This window comes from Marmota marmota, unplaced genomic scaffold, assembly GCF_001458135.2.
Source record: "Marmota marmota marmota unplaced genomic scaffold, marMar, whole genome shotgun sequence".
NCBI lineage: Eukaryota > Metazoa > Chordata > Mammalia > Rodentia > Sciuridae > Marmota > Marmota marmota.
The window spans coordinates 18,496,719-18,516,809 of NW_026000101.1; the positions used below are offsets into that span (position 1 = coordinate 18,496,719).

General features: G+C 35.2%; 1 protein-coding gene and 1 non-coding gene across 15 annotated transcripts in view; both read left to right on the forward strand.

Annotated features, from left to right (window-relative positions):
• Positions 1–20,091, forward strand: part of Ubap2 (ubiquitin associated protein 2) — a 110,251-nt gene that overhangs the window by 53,449 nt on the left and 36,711 nt on the right. For all 14 annotated transcript variants that reach the window (XM_048783491.1, XM_048783493.1, XM_048783501.1 and 11 more), the window contains 7 exons: positions 132–288; positions 1,980–2,057; positions 3,734–3,788; positions 6,445–6,548; positions 11,505–11,557; positions 16,645–16,712; positions 19,301–19,490. In XM_048783491.1, the coding sequence (XP_048639448.1) occupies positions 132–288; positions 1,980–2,057; positions 3,734–3,788; positions 6,445–6,548; positions 11,505–11,557; positions 16,645–16,712; positions 19,301–19,490 (705 nt within the window). The remainder of the gene's footprint in view (positions 1–131; positions 289–1,979; positions 2,058–3,733; positions 3,789–6,444; positions 6,549–11,504; positions 11,558–16,644; positions 16,713–19,300; positions 19,491–20,091) is intronic.
• Positions 19,625–19,705, forward strand: LOC125610740. Its single transcript, XR_007340740.1, has one exon. It is a non-coding gene; the product is annotated as a small nucleolar RNA SNORD121A (small nucleolar RNA).

Here is a 20,091-nt window from a genome sequence, read left to right on the forward strand (position 1 = left end):
GAAAATAATGAAATGATATGCAAATGACTGGAAGTTGTGGATAGTTAGGTTTGAAAGATTCATCCATGCACCCTGGATAATTGTGCACACTTTTAATGACAACTTTTAATAAGAACTCTTCTTTTTGGTAGACTTCATGGGAGACTGTAGGGGGTAAGAAAAAGAATTTTGGTAAGGAAAGTTCAGAAAACAAAGAAAACAGAGAGAAGAAAATTGAAAGAGATGCAAGTCGTGGACGGGTAAACAACATACGAAAAGGAAGAGGTGGCAATCGTGGCAGAGAGTACTGTAAGTACTGAATCTTTTCTCTCCTCCTTTTTCAGAATTTTCATATATTCTGAAAAGCTGAAACAATAGTCCAAAGAATGGTCATAAATCTACTTTCTCAATGCAAAATTTCATCTAATAATTAATATTAGTAATGAGCTGCATCAGAACCTGTGAAGCAGTTTCCTGTCAGCACTAATGTGGGCTGTAGGTAGTTAATTGTACCTTGTACCTTAAGACTGTCACGGATAAAGGGCATTCTCTAAAAACATGTTGGAGGGATTGGGGTTGTGGCTCAGTGGCAGAGCATTTGCCCAGTATTTGTGAAGCTCTGGGTTCAATCCTTAGCACCACATACAAAAAAAATAAGCAAATAAAATAAAGACATGTTGTCCATCTACAAATACAAAAAAAAAAAAAAAAAGAAAAAAAGTTGGAGGTGTTGATTCACTGATATATGAAGCTGTTTTTTCTTCCCATTTACAGATAGGCAAGGGTTAGATCGGGAGGTAAGTTGAATAGGTAGAATTTTCTTTCTTTTTTTTTGAGGCTTTACTATTCATTCAGTGGTACACATTATTCTTTTATATTTTTTTAATATTTACTTTTTAGTTTTCGGCGGACACAACATCTTTGTACGTGGTGCTGAGGATCGAACCCGGGCCGCATGCATGCCAGGCGAGCGCGCTACCGCTTGAGCCACATCCCCAGCCCCTACACATTATTCTTACTATGATACAATTAAAGATTTTCCTAATACTTTCCATTAGACCCAGATTTTGGCATCAGTTATCCTAAACAGCCCTTGATATTTTGCTTGCTTATTTATTCCACTTATATTTACTAAGTAATAGATAATCTTATAGCCATATACCAATGCGTAAAACATTTAAAAAGTTTGCATTACTAATATTTATACTTTAATAGGGCTGGGGATATTGCTCAGTTGCAGAGCGCTTACCTAGCATGTGTGAGGCACTGGGTTTAATTCTTAGCACCACATATAAGTAAATAAAACAAACATTGATAACTAAACAATATTTTAAAAAATGTTAATGAAGGTAGTGTGACATGTAGCAATTATAAGTAAAATATTTTATATAACATTTTGACAGATACTAAGATTGAACCTATTGCCTTGTGCATGCAAGCTTGCAGTCTACCACTGAGGTACATCCCTAGGTCTTATACAGTATTTTAGTAGTGTTATGTAGCAACTATTCTGTTGGAAAAACAAAGGTAGAAAGAGAGGTGAAGATTATGAGGAAGTTTATGGCAAACGTAAATGTATTGAAAGGAAGGCCACACTGAGACCTTATGTGATTATGTCCTGAATAGAAGTGAGGGGAACAGGGGATGCTAGTATCTCTTATCAAAATTTCTGTATTATACATAATTTTTAATGACAATATAGATGAGGAAAAAGGGAGACTATATGTTGACACAATCTGGATATTTCAAGTTTCCCAAGGACACAGTGTTTCTCTAGTATTGCTATTTTGCTGTTTTGTGCCTTTCCAGACATTGAGCTTAACTAATGAGCAAATTCTTTGTTATATTACATAGTTGTATAATGAAAGTGGCTAATTGAAGCAAACTTAATTTAGACTTTTTTTCATTTAGTCCTTGCTTTAATAGGTGTCTTGGTAAGGTTATATACAAAAGGTTTGAAACAAAACATAGATTTTTCTGTTTTTTTTTTCTCTACTTAGTTAGAGGTGAAGAGAATGGGATTGATTCTAATCAAGGGGACAAACCTTCAGACCGTGGCAAAAGAGCCCGTAATAAAGGTAAGTCTGAATGAGTGTTAAGGAAATGGTTAGCGATGGGAGGAAGAAGGCAGTCTTCATTTGGCTCTGAGTAGGGATGACTGTGTACTCTGAAAGAATGTTTGGTCTTCTAAAATATTAAGATGCATTTACTGATGCCTGTGAATGAATTGCTTGGCTTATGTAGTTTTGGGAAACTTATTGATTACTTTCAGATGAACTCAAAAACTTATGAATAATTTAAAACTAGAAATTACGACAAAAAGTCATTTGGATTATTATTTTTTTAATAGTCATGTTAGATTTTAATACATGTGTCTTACCTAGGTGATACTGTGTAAAATTTTTTTAAAAAATTTTGATGTCTATTCACTATTTGATTTAATCAAGGTAATTAATATTTCACGATGGCACATAAAATTTTTTTTGTGGTGATGCATTTGAAACATACTCTTAATTATTTTGGTATATATAATACATTATTATTGATTAAAGCCACACTATTGTTCAATAGATCTTCAAACTTATTCTTCCTGTGTAGCTGAAACTTTGAGTACGAACTCCTTCTACCCCAACCTTCAGTAACCATCATTTTACTCTCTATTTTTATTAATTCAACATTATCTATCTATTTATTTATTTATATTTTTGGATTTGCGGATTGAACCCAGGGCTTAAGGCATGCTAGGTAAACACTCTACCACTGAGGTACATCCTGAGGCCTTTTAATTTTTTGATACTGGGGATTGAAACCAGGAGTGCTAAATAGTCAGCCACATTCCCAGGCCCTTCTAATTTTTATTTTGAGATAGGGTTTTGCCAAGTTTCCCAGAGTGACTTTGAACTTGCAGTCATCCTGCCTCAACCTCCCTAGTAGCTGGGAATATAGGCACCACCTTGCCTGGCACCTGTCATGGGTTTTGAATTTTTTTGTTTTTGAGTTTTAGGTGTCCATATATGTATAAATAACATTCATAAAGTCCCAGATGTTTTTTGTTGTTATTGTTGGCTATGTGTTTGGTGTCACATCCAAGAAATTATTGCTAAATTCAATATTACGGTGTGTTTGATCTGTTTTCCAACAAGAGTTTTGTAGTTTTAGCTTTTAATTATGGGTCTTTCCTCCTGTCTTGTGTGCTGCCATTATTCTCATTAGTCATTGTCCTATTACTAGAAACAATGTTTAGTAACACTGTGAGATTACTTTGTAGGTTCCTTTTTCTGATTTTCATTTCATTTTTTAGTGAAATTTAGTAGTGGTTTATGATGTCATGTTGTATTGTGCTAGTTTTTGGGTTTGTGTGTTTCTAGGGATTGTACCTAGCTAAATTGCTGAGGGTGGCCTCAAGCTTATGATCCCCCACCCTGCCTCAGCCTCCTGAGTCACTTGGATTACAAGTGTGCGCCATCACGCCTGGTTCACTCCATAGCTTTAAAAAAATGCAAACCATTTTATAATATAACCTATGTTCAGCCATCACGTTTTACAGATATTACACATTCATAACTAAATTTTCTCTTACTTTTGAACTTCCTAACTTGGGTGGGTAATTGTTTCAACAAGGAACCAGCACATTAAAGTCATGGGTGGGAATGTTAGGGCTAGTAGAAACAACAATGATACTGTGTATGTGGTGAATATAGGATGAAGTTGATGAAGACATAATTAGTAAAACATATTTTTGTTTGATTGTAAGGATTTGGACGTGGCAGAGGGAGAGGAATGGGAAGATTCTCAGCCCAAAGCATGGGGTAAGTCACCTTCAACCTATTTTTGTAATTATTTTCTTCCTTTGCTGTTACAGTAGTTTCCCTTCCTGTTTGTTGTCCCCAGAGTTTTATATAACAAGTAAAATAGTTCAAATGAAATTAATGTTTCAAAGGAAAAAAAAGGAAATTAATGTTTCAATGGGCATTAGAGCAGGGTTTCTAGCCTTGACACTATTGACATTTTCAATTTAAAAATAATTTATTGAGGTAGTGGGATGTTCTGAAAATTGCAGGATGTTTCGCATTCTTCTTCTCTTTTCCTTATTTGATGCCAGTAGCATGCCTTCTGAAGTGTGACAGTGAGAATGTACACATTGCTAGATGTTCCTGGCATGTGTGTCTGTGCGTGTACATAATCTGCCCTGGTTTGGAACCACTGCATAGGAGTTGGTAAATCGAACACTTCTCCTTCATTGATAAGTACATGTAATGATTACTCATAACCAAGTGGCATTTTTGTCCTAAATTATGATAGTAAAGAAAAATGTACTAAATAGGTGTAGTTTATGATTGTGTCATTGTGTTTGGGTTTTCTTTCTTTTTTTGGTACTGGGGGTTGAATCCTGGTGACTTTTACTACTAAGTTACATCCCCAGCCGTTTTTATTTTCCTTTTTTGAGCCAGGGTTTCACTAAGTTGCTTAGGGCATCCCTAAGTTGTTGAGGCTGGCCTGGAACTGTAGTCCTCCTGTTTCAGCCTCCTAAGTCACTGGGATTACAGGTGTGGGCCATTGTGTCCAACAGTGTTTGGGTTTTCTTTTTCATCATTTTGCCTTAAAAACCTTAGTTTACACTGGATTTTTAAAATATTTTTAAAAAATTGTAGATGGACACAGACCTTTATTTATTTTTACATGGTGCTGAGGATTGAACCCAGTGCCTCACACATGGCAGACAAGCATTCTACCTCTGAGTCACAACTTCAGTCTCTACTGGATACTTTTTTAAAAATTGTATTAAAAAATCTTAGGGTGGGCTGATGGTGCAGCTCAGTGGTCGAACACTTGTCTAGCATGTGCTGGGTTTGATCATCAGCACTGCCAAATAAAATAAAACAGAAACTTAGGTTAAGCTGGGTACTGTGGTACACTGTAATCCCAGTGATTTTTTGGAAGCTGAGTAGGCAAGGATATAGCAAATTAGGGCAAATTAATAAGACCCTCTCTCCAAATAAAAAAAAAAAATAAAGAGCACTGGGAATGTAGCTCAGTGATAAAGTACCCCTGGGTTCAATCTCCAGTACTGCAAGAAAAAAACAAAAACAAAACAAAATTTTAGGGTAGCCTTATGGTGAAACTCAGGAAGGAAGGGAGTAGTTCCAGGAAAAGCCCTTTGTCTCTCCAAGGCTTTCAGGTGGTACTCTTGGTCAGTTCCTTCTCAAGTTGTTGGTACCTCCTGTCATCCTGTTTTCTGCCTGAGGAAATTAAGGAAAAAAAGGAGGGATGAAAATACATGTTTAAAACTGGCAAGAGGGGATGGGGATGTGGCTCAAGCGGTAGCGCGCTCGCCTGGCATGCGTGCGGCCCGGGTTCGATCCTCAGCACCACATACAAATAAAGATGTTGTGTCCGCCGAAAACTAAAAAAAAAAATAAATATTAAAACAAACAAACAAACAAAAACTGGCAAGAATGTTAAAATATCCAAGTATATCCCATTACCTTTAAATTATTTTGTGGATTTTTCTGTTTACTTGTTTTTTGAAAATTTTTAAATTAGTTTTTATTTTGACCTTTGCTTACCTTATGGGGTTGTTCAGTAGAATTTTAATGAATGTATCAGGGATGTTGAACAAAACCTTTTCTTGTCTATATTCATTGGTACTATAAAAGAGGACATAATTTTGTTGTAAAAGATTCATAATTGAGGGGAATGGAGGAAGGGAGGGAAGGAAATAGTACTGGGGATTGAAATGGAGAAATCTTATGCATTTCTGAATATGTTAAAAGGAATCATGTATAACTGTATAACTGTATATATATATCATGTATAACTGTCGTGCACTAAAAAGTAAAAAATAAATATACCATAAAAAGAAAAAAAATTACTCCCCCCCCCCCAAAAAAAAATAAGATTCATAACTGGGCCTGGGGCTGTAGCTCAGTGGCAGAGCATTTGCCTACCATGTGTAGGCAATAGGTTCTATCCACAGAACCACATTAAAAAAATGTGAATAAAATAGAAGTATTAAAAAAAAGAAGAAAAGACTTGTTATGTATTAGTTTTCTGTGGGACTTCCTATTAATTCCTTTATTTTGACTTTAAACATTCCTAGGTCTCTTGTTTGACTATTAACCGATTCTGTTTGGCTTCCAAGATCACAGGAGATTGGGCATGTTCAGGGTGGTATGACCGTAGACATGTTTCCGATCTCTATGGCTACTTTAAATTGCAGAGACCATGTTGTAGAAAAATAGGGCCATGTTGCAAGGCTATATGGAAGATCCCTACCTTTTTAGAAGATCTGCATCATGGAGGCTAGATGAATTCACTGCAATTAAATAGTAGAAGGAGGGAGAAGATTTTAAAGTGGCTGCAAGGAGGAACTGGGCTTATTTTATGAGAAGATTGTGTACAGTTAATTTTGTGGCTTTGATGCTTGCTTCATTTGCCTTTATTTTTACTTATTTTAAACTCCAGGACATTTAATCCTGCAGACTATTCAGATTCTACATCTACAGATGGGTGTGGGACAAAACTAGTAGTTTGGGAAGCTACTCAGAGTGGTGCAGAAGAGGGACCTGGTAAGTGTTCTGTTTTTGTTAGAGATGGGTTTTAAATGTTTGGGAGTTTTATATTGTCCTACAAAGGTAAAGCCCAAGTGTGCTAATGGAGACTAAACTGAGAATGATCTTAGTTGGTTCTTACCTCCAGAGTCTCTCACTTATAAATCTCCTTGATAAGTTTGATTTTTTCCCCCCCTTTCTGAACTCTGAGAAAGAGGCAGTATAAGGAAATCTGTATAAATCAATATCAAGCCATACTTAATTTCAGAATGTGTAGCATACATATACAGTTTCATTGCCAAAGACTTTTTACTGGAATGGCAATATTTAAACACTGTTAATGGTGTATAGTAAAATTTGGTGAGATAGTTGGGCACACTTCTACATGCTTGTCATCTAACTATTTGGCGTTTGAGGTAGGAGGATCGCAAGTTTGAGGTCAGAACTAAGCAATGTAGTGAGACTCTGTCTGAAAATGGAAAATAAAAATAAAAAGGCTAGAGATGTAGATTAGTGGTAAAACCACTACTGCATTTGATCCCTATTACTGTAGACAAAAAGAATTAATTAAATTTTTTTTTAATTGGCCAGATAAAGAGATGGGTTTAGGGCAATATTCTTTTTGAAGGTTTTTCTGTATCTTTGCTATTAGCAGATTGTTTCTGAAATTTATGGGCAAATGTTTACATAGAGCTCTTCAGAAGATTTATTGGTAATAATATACACAACTGAGATTATATTAATAAAAACATAAATTAATATTAACTGAATGAAATATGACCCCAAACATAGGAAGTTATCAAAAGACAAAACATCTATAACATGAACCCTGTGTAAAAAATGGCTCACACCTTTAATTCCATTCAACTTGGAAGGCTGAGACAAATTTTTGGTCAGCCTGGGAAGCTTAGCGAGACACTATCTTAAAATTAAAAATAAAGGGCTGGGGATGTAGCTCAATGTTAAAGTGTCCCTGACTTCAATCTCCAGTAAGACTGGGTATGGTCAGAATGCTAATTTATAAATTTGGTAAAAAAATAGTATCTGCCAAACAGATTGAAAAGTTCAAGTGGGAAGGGAGCTTGGTTAACATGGAGAATGAAAACAATGAAAGGTTATGTAATTTGAATGTTCAGGAGTCATCAGTCTTAAGCTTCATTGCTTGAGTCACAGTATCTTTTCACAGTATGGATTGTAGTAAGTTTACTTCTCCTTGGACAGTTAATGCAACGTTTACATATAGGTGCCCCCCATCTTATTCGGTAGGTATGTTCCAAGGTACCTAAAACTGCAGATAGTATCCTTTTGTGTGTGAATATGCACACATACTATGTATTTTTTCCTATACACATATACTTATGATGTCATTTAATTAACAAATGATCCACTGTTAAGAGGTTTACAATAATAGCCTCATAATAGAACAATTAAAACTATACTGGGGGCTGGGGCTGTAGCTCAGTGGTGCCTGCCTTGCATGTGTGAGGTACTGAGTTCAATCCTCAGCACCACATAAAAGTGAACAAATAAATAAATAAATAAGCATATTGTGTCCATCTACAACTTAAAAAAAATTACAGGATTTTTTTTTTTAAAGTTATGAGAATATACTTGGTCTTTCTGGAACTTACCATTTAATATTTGTGGATTTTGTAGGGCTATAGAAATTGAAAACACAGATGAAGGGGTGGGATTGTGGCTCAGAGGTAGAGCACTCACCTAGCATGCATGAGGCACTGGGTTCGATTCTCAGCACCACATAAATATAAAATAAAGACATTGTGGCCACATATAACTAAAAAATAAAAATAAATATTAAAAGAAAAAGAAAAAAGAAAACACAGATGAAGCAGGACTACCTGTACTTAGCTTTGACTCTGTGTTTCAAGTGCTGACCATTTTCTTTCAAGGGTACTTACATTGTCTTGATATTTAAAAATTTTAATATTATATTGATCTAACAACCTGGCATCAAATGCTCACAACATAGCTTAGGATTTACCAAAAAAAGTTATTTTGGTTTGGTAACAGTGATGCAAAAACTAACTAAAACATTTTGTCTTCTTTTTTCTTTCTAAACTTTAACTTGTAAAAACATTATTGTATGAAGGTGTATGTGGGTTTACATTGATATAATAAAAATACCTTTGGGGGTTGGGGTTGTGGCTTAGTGGTAGAGCACTTGCCTTGCATGTGTGAGGCACTGGATTTGATTCTCAGCACCACATATAAATAAATGAATAAAACAAAAGTCCGTCAGCAACTTAAAATTAAAAAAAAAAAGTATAAAAAATACCTTTGGGGGGAAAACGGGGTTTTTTTTACTTAAATATATGAATGTTTTATTTAAAAAGTTTGTAGTTAGGGCCACATGCCGAAGTACACATGTTATTCCCAGAGGCTCAAGAGGCTGAGACAGGAAGATTGAAGATTTGAGGTCAGCCTTACCCTAAGCAATTTAGTGAGATCCTTTCTTTCTTTTATCTTTTTTTTTTGGTAGTAGGGTTAGAACCCAAGGACACTTAACCACTGCCCCACATTTCTGGCTCTTTTTATCTATTTTTAAAAATTTTGAGATAGGGTGTTGCTAAATTGCTTTAGGGCCTTACTAAATTGTTGAGGCTAGCTTCTTGAACTTGTGATTCTCCTGCCTCAGTTTCCTGAGTTCCTGGGATTACAAGCAGGCACCACTGTGCCTGGCAAGTCCCTGTCTTAAAATAAAAAATAGAACTGGAATGTAGCTCAGTTGTAAAGCCCTTTGGTCTTAGTCCCCAGTACAAAAAAAAAAATTTTTTTAAACAGAGTTAGATATATGGCTGGGAGATGTAGCTCAGTGGTTGGTATGTATATACAAGGTCATTTATAAAATGATTATAATATTTTCTGTTTTTATAAATGATAGCTAAAAAATTATTTTTTTTTAATATTTTCACATCCATTTGACAAGATTTTGAAAAAGTTTTATAGATTGGAATTCAAGGTGCTACAGAATATTTGTTGTTTTTCTTTTTCCTATGTGGCTTTTTAGGTTGTATCATTAGAGGACTAACATCAAGTTAAGTTGAACATAAATCATTCATCTGAAATTTATTTATTTTGGTACTGGGGATTGAACCCATGTCCTGGCATATGCTAGGCAAGTACTGCATCGTTGAGCTGTATCCCCAGTACTCAGCCTCCCATAGTGGGGAATGAAACCAGGGTCACTTTACTACTGAGCCAAAGCCCCAGCCCTTGTTGTTATGAACTAGATTTTGCGTAGTTGCCTATGCTGGCCAGCTGTACTGATTCCTATTAGGAGCAGTTGCTAATAGTTTTTTTTTTTTAATAGCCATCTTCTTTCTACCTTTAAGAAAATACCTTTATTCAGAGAGATTCATATTTTACTTATGTCACTTCTGGAGAAATCATGATGAGACAACACAAAGGATCAGATTAATTAATTAATTCAATTATTGAATTGAATTTTTTTTTAAAAAAATATTTATTTATTTATTTATGTATCTTTAGTTTTAGGTGGATACATTAGTTTGTTTTTATGTGGTGCGGAGGATCGAACCCAGTGCCTCATGCATGCTCTGCCATCACTCTACCACTGAGCCACCATCCCAGCCCCTTGAATTGAATTTTATTAACAATTCACAGACACAGCCGCCAAGAGATACTGAAGAAGTAGGCAGGAGGTATTTGGGATCCATGGTTTTCATTCTGGGCATACATGTCCTGTGGTTCAGAGTAATAGCTGAGTTTTGTAAGCAACATATAGGTTTCTCCACAACCAGAAATATTTTCAATTTTGAATTATCTACATTTTTTCATCCATAGAGTAGCATAGTATTTATGACAATTTAGAGGAACCTGTGCTGTTTGAATCCATGTATTTTGTGACTGTTTGCCATAACTGATCCTAAGTTTAGGATATTCTATTAAAAATGTTCCATCAATAAGGATTCTTCCTCAGAAACACGAAGAAGTTGGATGTTAGATTATTAACACGATGTCAAGGGAGTTAGATTTGGTTACCTCTGTTCCTTTTTTTTTTTTTTTTAAAGCAGAAGTGTTTCCCTACTTTTTTATTTTTACACACAAACTTGAAGCAAAATAGGATTTTGCATGTCAGATGCTTAATTCCTTTCTTCCCATGAAGGAATTGAAAACATCCACAGTCCCTTTTTCTAGAAGTGGTTATGGTTAATGCTTTGATTCCTTACTATTTAAAAGTAATTTCTATAGTTAATGTGTTTACATGCATGCTTTAAAATGTAGGGGAATAAATGCTGTACTTACATAAGTTAGCATTTTTGTATAGCAGCATTTTTTCTTCAAAGCACTTATAAATGCTGTATGTATAATATTCTGTGAGAACTGTTTGAACACATACTTTCTACCTGTTCCAGCTCCTCTGGACTTATTACGGTAGCAGACCTGATCAGAGCAGCAGAATTGTTAATTTTTGGGGGGATCTGTGAGGAAACCATGCATTGGATCTAATATTTTTTATTAAAAGGTCGCATCTCTAGATTTGGTAATTCTGTAATTCATGTGAATTAGGGTCTTGGGCAAATCTGCCTTAAAAATGAATATTGTTTCTACTTTAAGGCATTCTATAAGAGATTAGTTAAATGTTAAATGCATTTTTTTAAAATGCTGTTTCATGTTTTCTTTCTTTTGATAGTTTCCATCTTGTATTTCCTTAATCATGGTAGGATTGCTTGGGTATTACTTAATTGAGGTGGAATCAATTTGAGACATATATTTAATTTTATGTATGTAACGCTAAGTTGCATTTGAAAACATTCCTGATTTTATTGAGAATAGATTAAGAATGTCATATTTCTTGAGTTATAATCTGATTGCTAAAAGGGGTATATGATTTTTATTTTTTTTTCTTGCATGGTACATGAAAAAGAATCAGTAGGATTAAGGATGATATTTGACTTTGAGCTGTATTCTTTGGTTTTCATTTCCCAACAGATGCCTGGAAGAATTCTGTGGAGGAGTGGCCAACAGAGGACTGGAATGAAGATGTAAGTGTTTGGTGTCAGATCAGACCCATCTTTTGGTGTTTGGTGTGGGCACCTGTGCTTGGGGGAAAACTGGATCCTTTATTTCATCTTGGCTTCTTTTACTAGCTGTATTCTTAGAGCTACCTGTCTTTTTAAGCATATGATTCTTAGAAGGCAGTTGGTTGGTTCAGGTTTGCAAGGATCATGTGATTTTATGCATATGTCTGCTAAAAAGTGACCATATGTTAAATAGAAATGAAATCATTTTTAAAGTGTTTTCTGTTTTATTTATATTGATAGCCAACTGACTGTAGCCTAAATTTGTGGAGTAATCCTTATTCTTTAAAGTGTTTTTATGAAAGGAGAGAGTCTTATGTTTTGGCTCATGGTTTAAACTAACCTGGGTAAGTTGTTCTGATTCCCCACTTAACCCCCATTTTTTGGATACATAAACTCCCACGCCACCCCCAGCACTGGGAATGGAATTCAAGGCTTCATCCATGCTAGGAGTACTTGGGAAAGAAGCAGCATCATTTCTACCTGACTTTTGTTGTTGTTGTTGTTGGTACCAAGGTTTGAGCCCAGGGCACTTTACCACTGAGCACATTCCCTGCCCTTTTTATATTTCTGTTTTTTATTTTGAGACATTGTTTTGCCAAGTTGCTTAGGGCCTCACTAAGTTGTTGAGGCTGGCTTTGAAAATATTTGATCCTCCTCAGCCTCACCAGTCACTAGGATTATAGGTGTATGCCACCGTGTCCGGATTTACCCGAGTTGTTTAATGACATTAGGCAGGGCAATTTTCCCCGATTCTTTGTTTTTAAATTTTTTTTATTTTTTTTTTATTTGTGAAGAGAGGAATGAGCATTCCTTTACATACAGCATCATTTGGCTTCCAGGCACTGTTTTAGAAACCCCATAGTGCTCACCCTAGCTATTTGGGAGACTGAGGCAGGAAGATCACAAGTTCAAAGCCAGCCTTAGCAACTTAGTGAGCCCTAGTCTCAAAATGCAAACTAAAGAAGGCTAGGAATATAGAAGTGTCCCTGAGTTTAATGTCTAGTACTAGTGGTGGTGGTAATAGGGAGACCAAAATAAACACTCTAGTGGGCTGAGATGTGGCTCAGTGGTAGAACGTTTGCCTTGTTCACACAAGGTACTGGCTTTCATCCCCAGTACTGCCAAAAAAAAAAAAAAAAAGCCTTTAAAAATAGATGAAAACATTGTAATATAGATTCATGTTTACCTTGCAAAAATTAAGGACTTTTGGAGGGGATGGACATAATGATCAGTGGTAGAGTATCCTGTGTGAGGATCTGGGTTCAATCACCAGCATCATCAAAAATAAAAATATATGGGGCTGGGGATATGGCTCAAGTAGTAGCACGCTCACCTGGCATGTGTGAAGCACTGGGTTTGATCCTCAGCACCACATAAAAATAAAATAAAAACTAAAAAAAAAAAAAACTAAAAACTAAAAAAAACCTTAAAAAATAAAAATATAAAGGACTTTTTTTTTTTTTTTTTTTTTTTAAATAAACGAATTCTGGCTGTGTTGCCTATGCTGTCCTTAAATGCCTAGGCTCAAGGGATCCTCTGCCTCTTCCTCCCAAGTAGTTGAGACTGACTGTTAGGCATGCCACTTCACACTGTCAAATAATAACAAAGCATTCCCCTTCCCCACATGGCACTGGTGATCAAACCCAGGGCCTAGAGCATGCTAGGCAGGCACTCTACTACTGAGCTATATACCTCCAGCCCAGAAATGTTACTTTTAGTGAATTCAATTACAAGTGTTTCTACAAAACTTAGCACTTATTATGTTTTTAAAATTACTACTAAATCTGGCTAACAGGGAAGGTGCTGTAAGAGTGAGAGAGTAGGGATGCTCATTTGATTGGAAATTTAGGGTATATTTTTATTCTTCTATATACTAACCATACTTCCTTGTGGTATGATGTTATCTACTCCTGGCTGTCCTAGATTTTGGATCATACAGATATAAAATATCTGTAATAGTGAGGGGCTAGACTAGATACATGATAATTTGAATTAGTGGAGGAGTGGGCACTAGTGGCAAAGGGATGTTAAAGTGAGTAGTCTATGGTATCTTGCCTTATTTTAAAAAGATCTATTTTACTGTGTTTTTTGTTTGTTTTGTTTTGTTTGTTCTTTGGGATGGGGATTGAACTCAAGGTAACTTTACCACTGTACTATGTCCCTGGTCGTTTTTCTTTTTTGAGACAGAGACAAAGTTGCTGAGTGTCTGGCTAAATTGATGAGAATGACATTGATCTAGGAATCCTGCTCAGCTTCCCAAGTAGTTGGGATTCCAGGTTTGTGTCACCACACCTGGCTTAAGATAGAATTCTTTTTTTTTTCCTACTTTATTTTATTTTATTGGGGCATTATAGTTGTACATAATGATGGGATTTGTTGTTGTATATTTATATATACACACACTATAACAAAACAATTTGACCATTATGACTTCCCAACACTTTTTCCCTTCTTCCTCCTGCACCACCCCCACTATTGATCTCCCTTTGATTTTCATGAGCTCTCCACCCCCCACACTTTTCCTTTTCCTTTTTTCTGACTTTCACATATGAGAACATATGACCCTTGACCTTCTGAGTTTGGCTTTTTTTGTTTAACATAATACTCTCAAGTTCCATTCATTTTCCTGCAAATGACATAATTTATTTATTTATTTTTTTTAGAGAGAGTGTGAGAGAGAGAATTTTTTTTTTAATATTTATTTTTTAGTTTTCAGTGGACACAACATCTTTGTTTGTATGTGGTGCTGAGGATCGAACCCGGGCCACACGCATGCCAGGCGAGCGTGCTACCGCTTGAGTCACATCCCCAGCCCTAATTTAATTTTTCTTTATGTCTGAATACAGCTCTACTGTGCATAAACAGCATGGTTTCTTTATCTATTCATCTGTTGGTGATACCTAGGCTGGTTCCATTGTTTGACTATTGTGAATTGTGCTGCTGTAAACATGGGTATGCATGTATTGGTTTAGTATGACTTTCATTCTTTAGGATAAATACCGAGAAGTAGAATCTGAGTCATGTGGTGGTTCCATGCCTGATTTTCTGAGGAACCTACACACTGATTTCTATAGTGGTTGTACTAATTTACAATCCCACCAACAATGTAAAAATTTAGTTAGTCCTTTTTCTCCACATCCTCTCCAGCAGTTAATGTTGTATTCCTAATGAAGGCCATTCTGACTGGGGGGAGATGAAATCTCAGTATAGTATTGATTTGCATTTCCTGATATGCTAATAATGTTGAACATCTTTTTGTATTCTTGATGGACTTTTTTTTTTTTTGTACCAGAGATTGAACCCAGGGGCACTTAACCACTGAGCCACATCCCTAGCCCCCTTTTTTTTTTTTCCTAGCCCTTTTTTTATATTTTATTAGAGACAGGGTCTCCCTGAGTTGCTTAGAGCCTTGTTAAGTTGCTGAGGCTGGCTTTAAACTCTCTGATCTTCCTGCTTCAGCCTCCCGAGTTTCTGGGCTTACAGGTGTGCTCCATGGCACCTGGCGATATTTGTATTTCTTCTTTTGAGACATGTCTGTATAATGCATTTGTCCATTTATTAAATTTTTTTTTTTTTAGGTGTTTAGTGTTTTTGTTTTTTGTACTGGGAATTAAACCTGGGGCATTTAACTACTGAGCCATATCCCAGCCCTTTTTATTTTTTATTTTGAGACAGGGACTCAATATGACACTTAAGGCCTTGCTAATTTGCTGATGCTGTCCTTGAACTTAGGAACTTAAATTTGTAAGTTTCCTTGAGGCAAAAATAGATTCATAGAAGGGCCTTAAAATACTACTTCAAAATAGGGTGCAGCACAATTCCTTGTTGAATCAGTATTAGTTAAGCACCTTTTGGTGTCTGCTCTGGCCCTGTTTTTGCATATTACTGCCTTGGGAAATCTGATCTTACAGTGTTTCAGAATTCTGAGACCTATAGGGCTGATAAGAATTATAGGAACCCCGGCTGGGGTTGTTGCTCATCATTAGAGTGCTTGCCTAGCACCACATAAACAAACAAACAAATAAGTAAATAAATGAATAAATAAGTAAATAAAGGTATTGTGTCCAACTACAACTAAAAATATATATGTATTATGAAAAAAAGAATAATTGCATTTTTATTAGTTTTTTCCAATTTATCTCATTAGAACATTTTTCAACCTATTCTAAAAAGAACACATATCTTTCATTAATGTTGATTGAAAAATGTATCCTGAGTGCCCCAAAAGTGAATTAAAACAATATGCACAAATCTCAAAATATGATGAGTGAACAAAGGCAGGGAAAAGAATGCATATTTTAATTTTTTTCCATTTACTAGAAAATGCATCCTAATCTATAGTGCCAGAATACATCACACTGTTTTCCTGGGGATGCAAGTATATGTAGAATTGAGGTATACAGGGATAAGAGAAAACTTGGGGAGTAAAAAAAATGTGTTTATTGTCTTATTTTTGGCGATGAAAGAGTATACATATGCCAAAACTCAATTATTCAGTTTGATTATTTGTGGTTTATTTGTGTTATGTAATTCAAGAAAATTAGTTTTCAAGATAAGAAACCCGTGATTTTTAAAAAGGAAATATAAATAACTAATCAATGCAATATAAAAGACATCTTTACTTAGGGCAAGAAAATGTCAACTATTTCACCTTTTCTCCTTTTTTCTTTGTGGTGCTGGGGATCAAACCCAGGACCTCATGCATGCGTGCTAACCAACCACTGAGTTAGATCCTACTTCTCTACTTTTTTCCCATCTTTTTAAGTAACATCAGGGATAATTTTTGGTCTTTCCACTTTATATAATAACAAATAGAGTAGTGAGATGTGTTGATTTTCAGTGTGTTGTTTTCCATTATTCTCTCCCTTTCCCTTATGTGAAATCATTCTTGTAGGCTGATCTAAGAGTACCATCACCTGAACAAAATTACTTGTCATGGTCCCTCCTATAGTTTATTCCAGTACTGATGACTAAAAATTGTTAGGGATTTTGTAAATATTTTATATAGGATAAGATTAAAAAATTTTTTTTTCTAACTTTCCATACAGCTTTCTGAAACAAAGGTTTTCACTGCCTCATCTGTTCCAGCAGAGAATCATGTCACACCTACACAAAGGTAAGCACTTTTGCCCGTGTTTTATTATTAAAAGCAATTTTTATTTTATTTTGCTGTAGGACAAGCGTTTTCTTTTTGGGGTCTCTTTTTGATTTTCTTTTTTCATCTAAGACTAAACTTTAATTACCTCTACCTGGTGTCCTAAAATCTTTGATTATTTCCTAATGGGTTGTATTCACTGATGGATTAAAAAATAGTGATAATTTTTGTGATTTGGTAGCAGTTGTGGTAAATTGTTAAACCTATTTAATGGCTGTTTCACTTAAAAAATTTTTTTGACAGAATAAATAATTACATTCCATCCTTTCATTTGTTTTTTTTTTTAAACATTTAATTTTTAGTTGTAGGTGGACACAGTACCTTTATTTTATTTTTATGTGGTGCTGAGGATCCAACCCCCTGCCTCATGCATGCTAGGCGAGTGCTCCACCTCTGAGCCACAACCACATCCTTCCTTTTTTTCTTCATGTAATCGTATTTATTTATATTCCTCCAACCTAATACAAACTTCTCATTTCATATGGGTTGTTCTAGTATTTAATCTACTAGACCAAAGAAAAGGAAGGGACTTTGGGGACATCAACAACATTCTTAGAATGTGTATTGAACTAGATGTCTGATTTTTTTTCATGATAATGGAAATTATTATTTCCTCATAATTTTCATGATAAAAGACCTATGAGAATGGTTTAAAATGCAATGACCTGGAATGATGAAAACCTGGATGTATGTGACATCTTAGAAAAGAAGGCAATTTTGAACCTAACATGCCCAGTCTCATGCTAAATGAGATAATTTGTAAGACCTTATTTTCTTTTTTTTAAAGAGAGAGAGAGAGAATTTTTTAATATTTATTTTTTAGTTTTCAGCGGACACAACATCTTTGTTTGTATGTGGTGCTGAGGATCGAACCCGGGCCGCACGCATGCCCAGGCAAGCGCGCTACTGCTTGAGCCTCATCCTCAGCCCCTGTAAGACCTTATTATAGGGAAATAAAAATAGTGGAAGTTACATCTTATAATACACCATTGTATGAATTGCTCGGAATTTCTTGTTAAACGCACATAACTTCAGTATATTTGTGACTCAATAAATTTACTAGAGTCATGTTCTTTCTTTCTTTTTTTGATGGTACCAGGGATTGAACTCAGGGGTGTTCCACTACTGACCTGCAACCACAGTATCCTCCCCACTCCCACCCAACTTTTGTTTATTTTTTCGGTTCTCACAAAGCTGTTGAGACTGTCCTTGAACTTGTGATCCTTCTGCCTCAGCCTTTTGAGTAGCTTGGATTATTAATGTGTACCACCATGCCTGTCCATTTTCATTTTTGGAAAAAAATTGACAATTTTTTAGTGGTTTGTTTATTTTTCAGAAGCATTATGTGCTCTTTTCCACATGTATGTCTTAACAACTTTTTTGGAATACAACTTTCTCTGGGTTTTGATAGTAATGCAAGCAATATTTATGATGGGTTATAGGTCTTAAACTATCCTTGACTTGTTTCCCAGGTATTAGGTTACCATAAATGAGAACATTATTTTGGAGTCCGATATATTTGTCTAGAAATTCAACTTGGCTATGGGTAAGGGAATGACAATGTATAAGGAATGGAAATTCGGGCTGAGAAATTTGCTGTGTATGAGTATTAAGTACTGAATTATTTTAATTAAAGATTAGTCTTAAAAGGAGAAAAAAATAGACCCCAAAATGGAAACACTTGTTCTCTAGCAAAAACAGGCATGCTGAGAATTTCAGTTTAGAATATTGATGGAAAAAGTTCTTTGAAGGGATTATTAGAGCACCATTTTAGGTAATCTGGTGCATTTTTACAGGTACTACAAGATTCACCTTACCTTGTAGGTAAGTTTGGAGAAGCTATTATAGGAAGATCGCTCATTCGTGCACAATATTATCTGAATTTTACTTCTTGATGCTTTCAGGTTTTAGGCCACGTTTCTCAGATTTGAATATCTGTCATTCTGGGGGCATTGTAGGAGTTCTAGTGGATCAAGTATTTGTTAATTTGTTGTGCCTTTATACCTGAATTTATCAGAGAGAAAATTACATATGGTTATAGGATAGAATGTAAAACTCTTATAGATATTTAATTGTAAACATGAGAATTCAAGATCTTCTACCACGGTTAAGTTCTCATTCTCTAAAAATGTTGATAAACTCTGCTATATGAAAAATTTAAAAACTCTAAATTTAAAAATCCAAATAATAAATAAGATAAAATATTCTAAACAAAATGAGTCAAACTTTAGAAAATTATTAAAGTTTTCATAATTGCTTCAGGTTTTCATATCAGTCAACAATGTGTCATTTATGTGAATATTGACAAGTAGTTTTTCATTATTGTTTTCTTCAAAGTCATGCCTTAGTCTCTCTGGCATTGTAATCTGTTTTTAGTGATTGGTGTCTTCCTTTTCACCATCTTCAGTCTTCAATTTCATTTTACAAAGATTCTGTTCACTTAGATAATTTCTAGCTTAAATTTATTTTATATTGATTCACTTCTCAGATTCATTAGTTGGTAAGATTTGCTTATAATTGGTTTCCTGATTTGCTTTTTGTCTGCTTAGCATTCATCTAGTATCCTTGCTCCAGAAGCCTGTCCCTCCCAGTCAAGCCTCAGATGTCAACTCCTTTGAAACCTCCCAACAGCAGGGCTTTGGCCAAGCTCTTGTCTTCACAAATTCTCAACACAACAATCAGATGGCACCAGGAACTGGTAGCTCCACTGCTGCCAATTCCTATTCTCCTCACAGTCTGGTAATTTACTTTTATTTCAGTATGGGATTTTAAGGAATATACCCATTAACAGCTGTATTGTAGAGTATGACACATACCTTATAATTATGTTCTCATAATTAGTATAAAATATAATATTTCTACATTAGATCTTGGTCCAGAAAACAATGATGTGATAATTTCCAAGCACATATCTGATGTTTCCATGTGGAATTTAATTACTGAGTTTCCTGGACAAAGATAAAAATTTTTTTTCCTTTAATGATAAGTTTTCAACTAACAATCACTTTGATTGCAAGCATTCTTATTAATGATTTTTTCGTTTCTTTTTTTGGATTTTGTTATATAGTCTGCCTATACTCAATGTGTTAAAATTTTAATTTGGTTTTAAGTTTACTTAAATCCAAAGTTTGACCAGGCATAGCAGCACTTGCCTGTAATCCCAGTGACTTGGGAGGTTGAGGTGGGAGGATTGCAGGTTTGAAGCCATTCTCAGCAATTTAGTGAGTTCTTGAGAAGTTTAGTGTGATCCTGTCTCAAAATAAAAAGGGCTGGGGATATATAGTTTAGTGGTAAAGCCCCCTTTGGTTAAGTCCCATAACACTCCCCCCCCCCCCCCCCC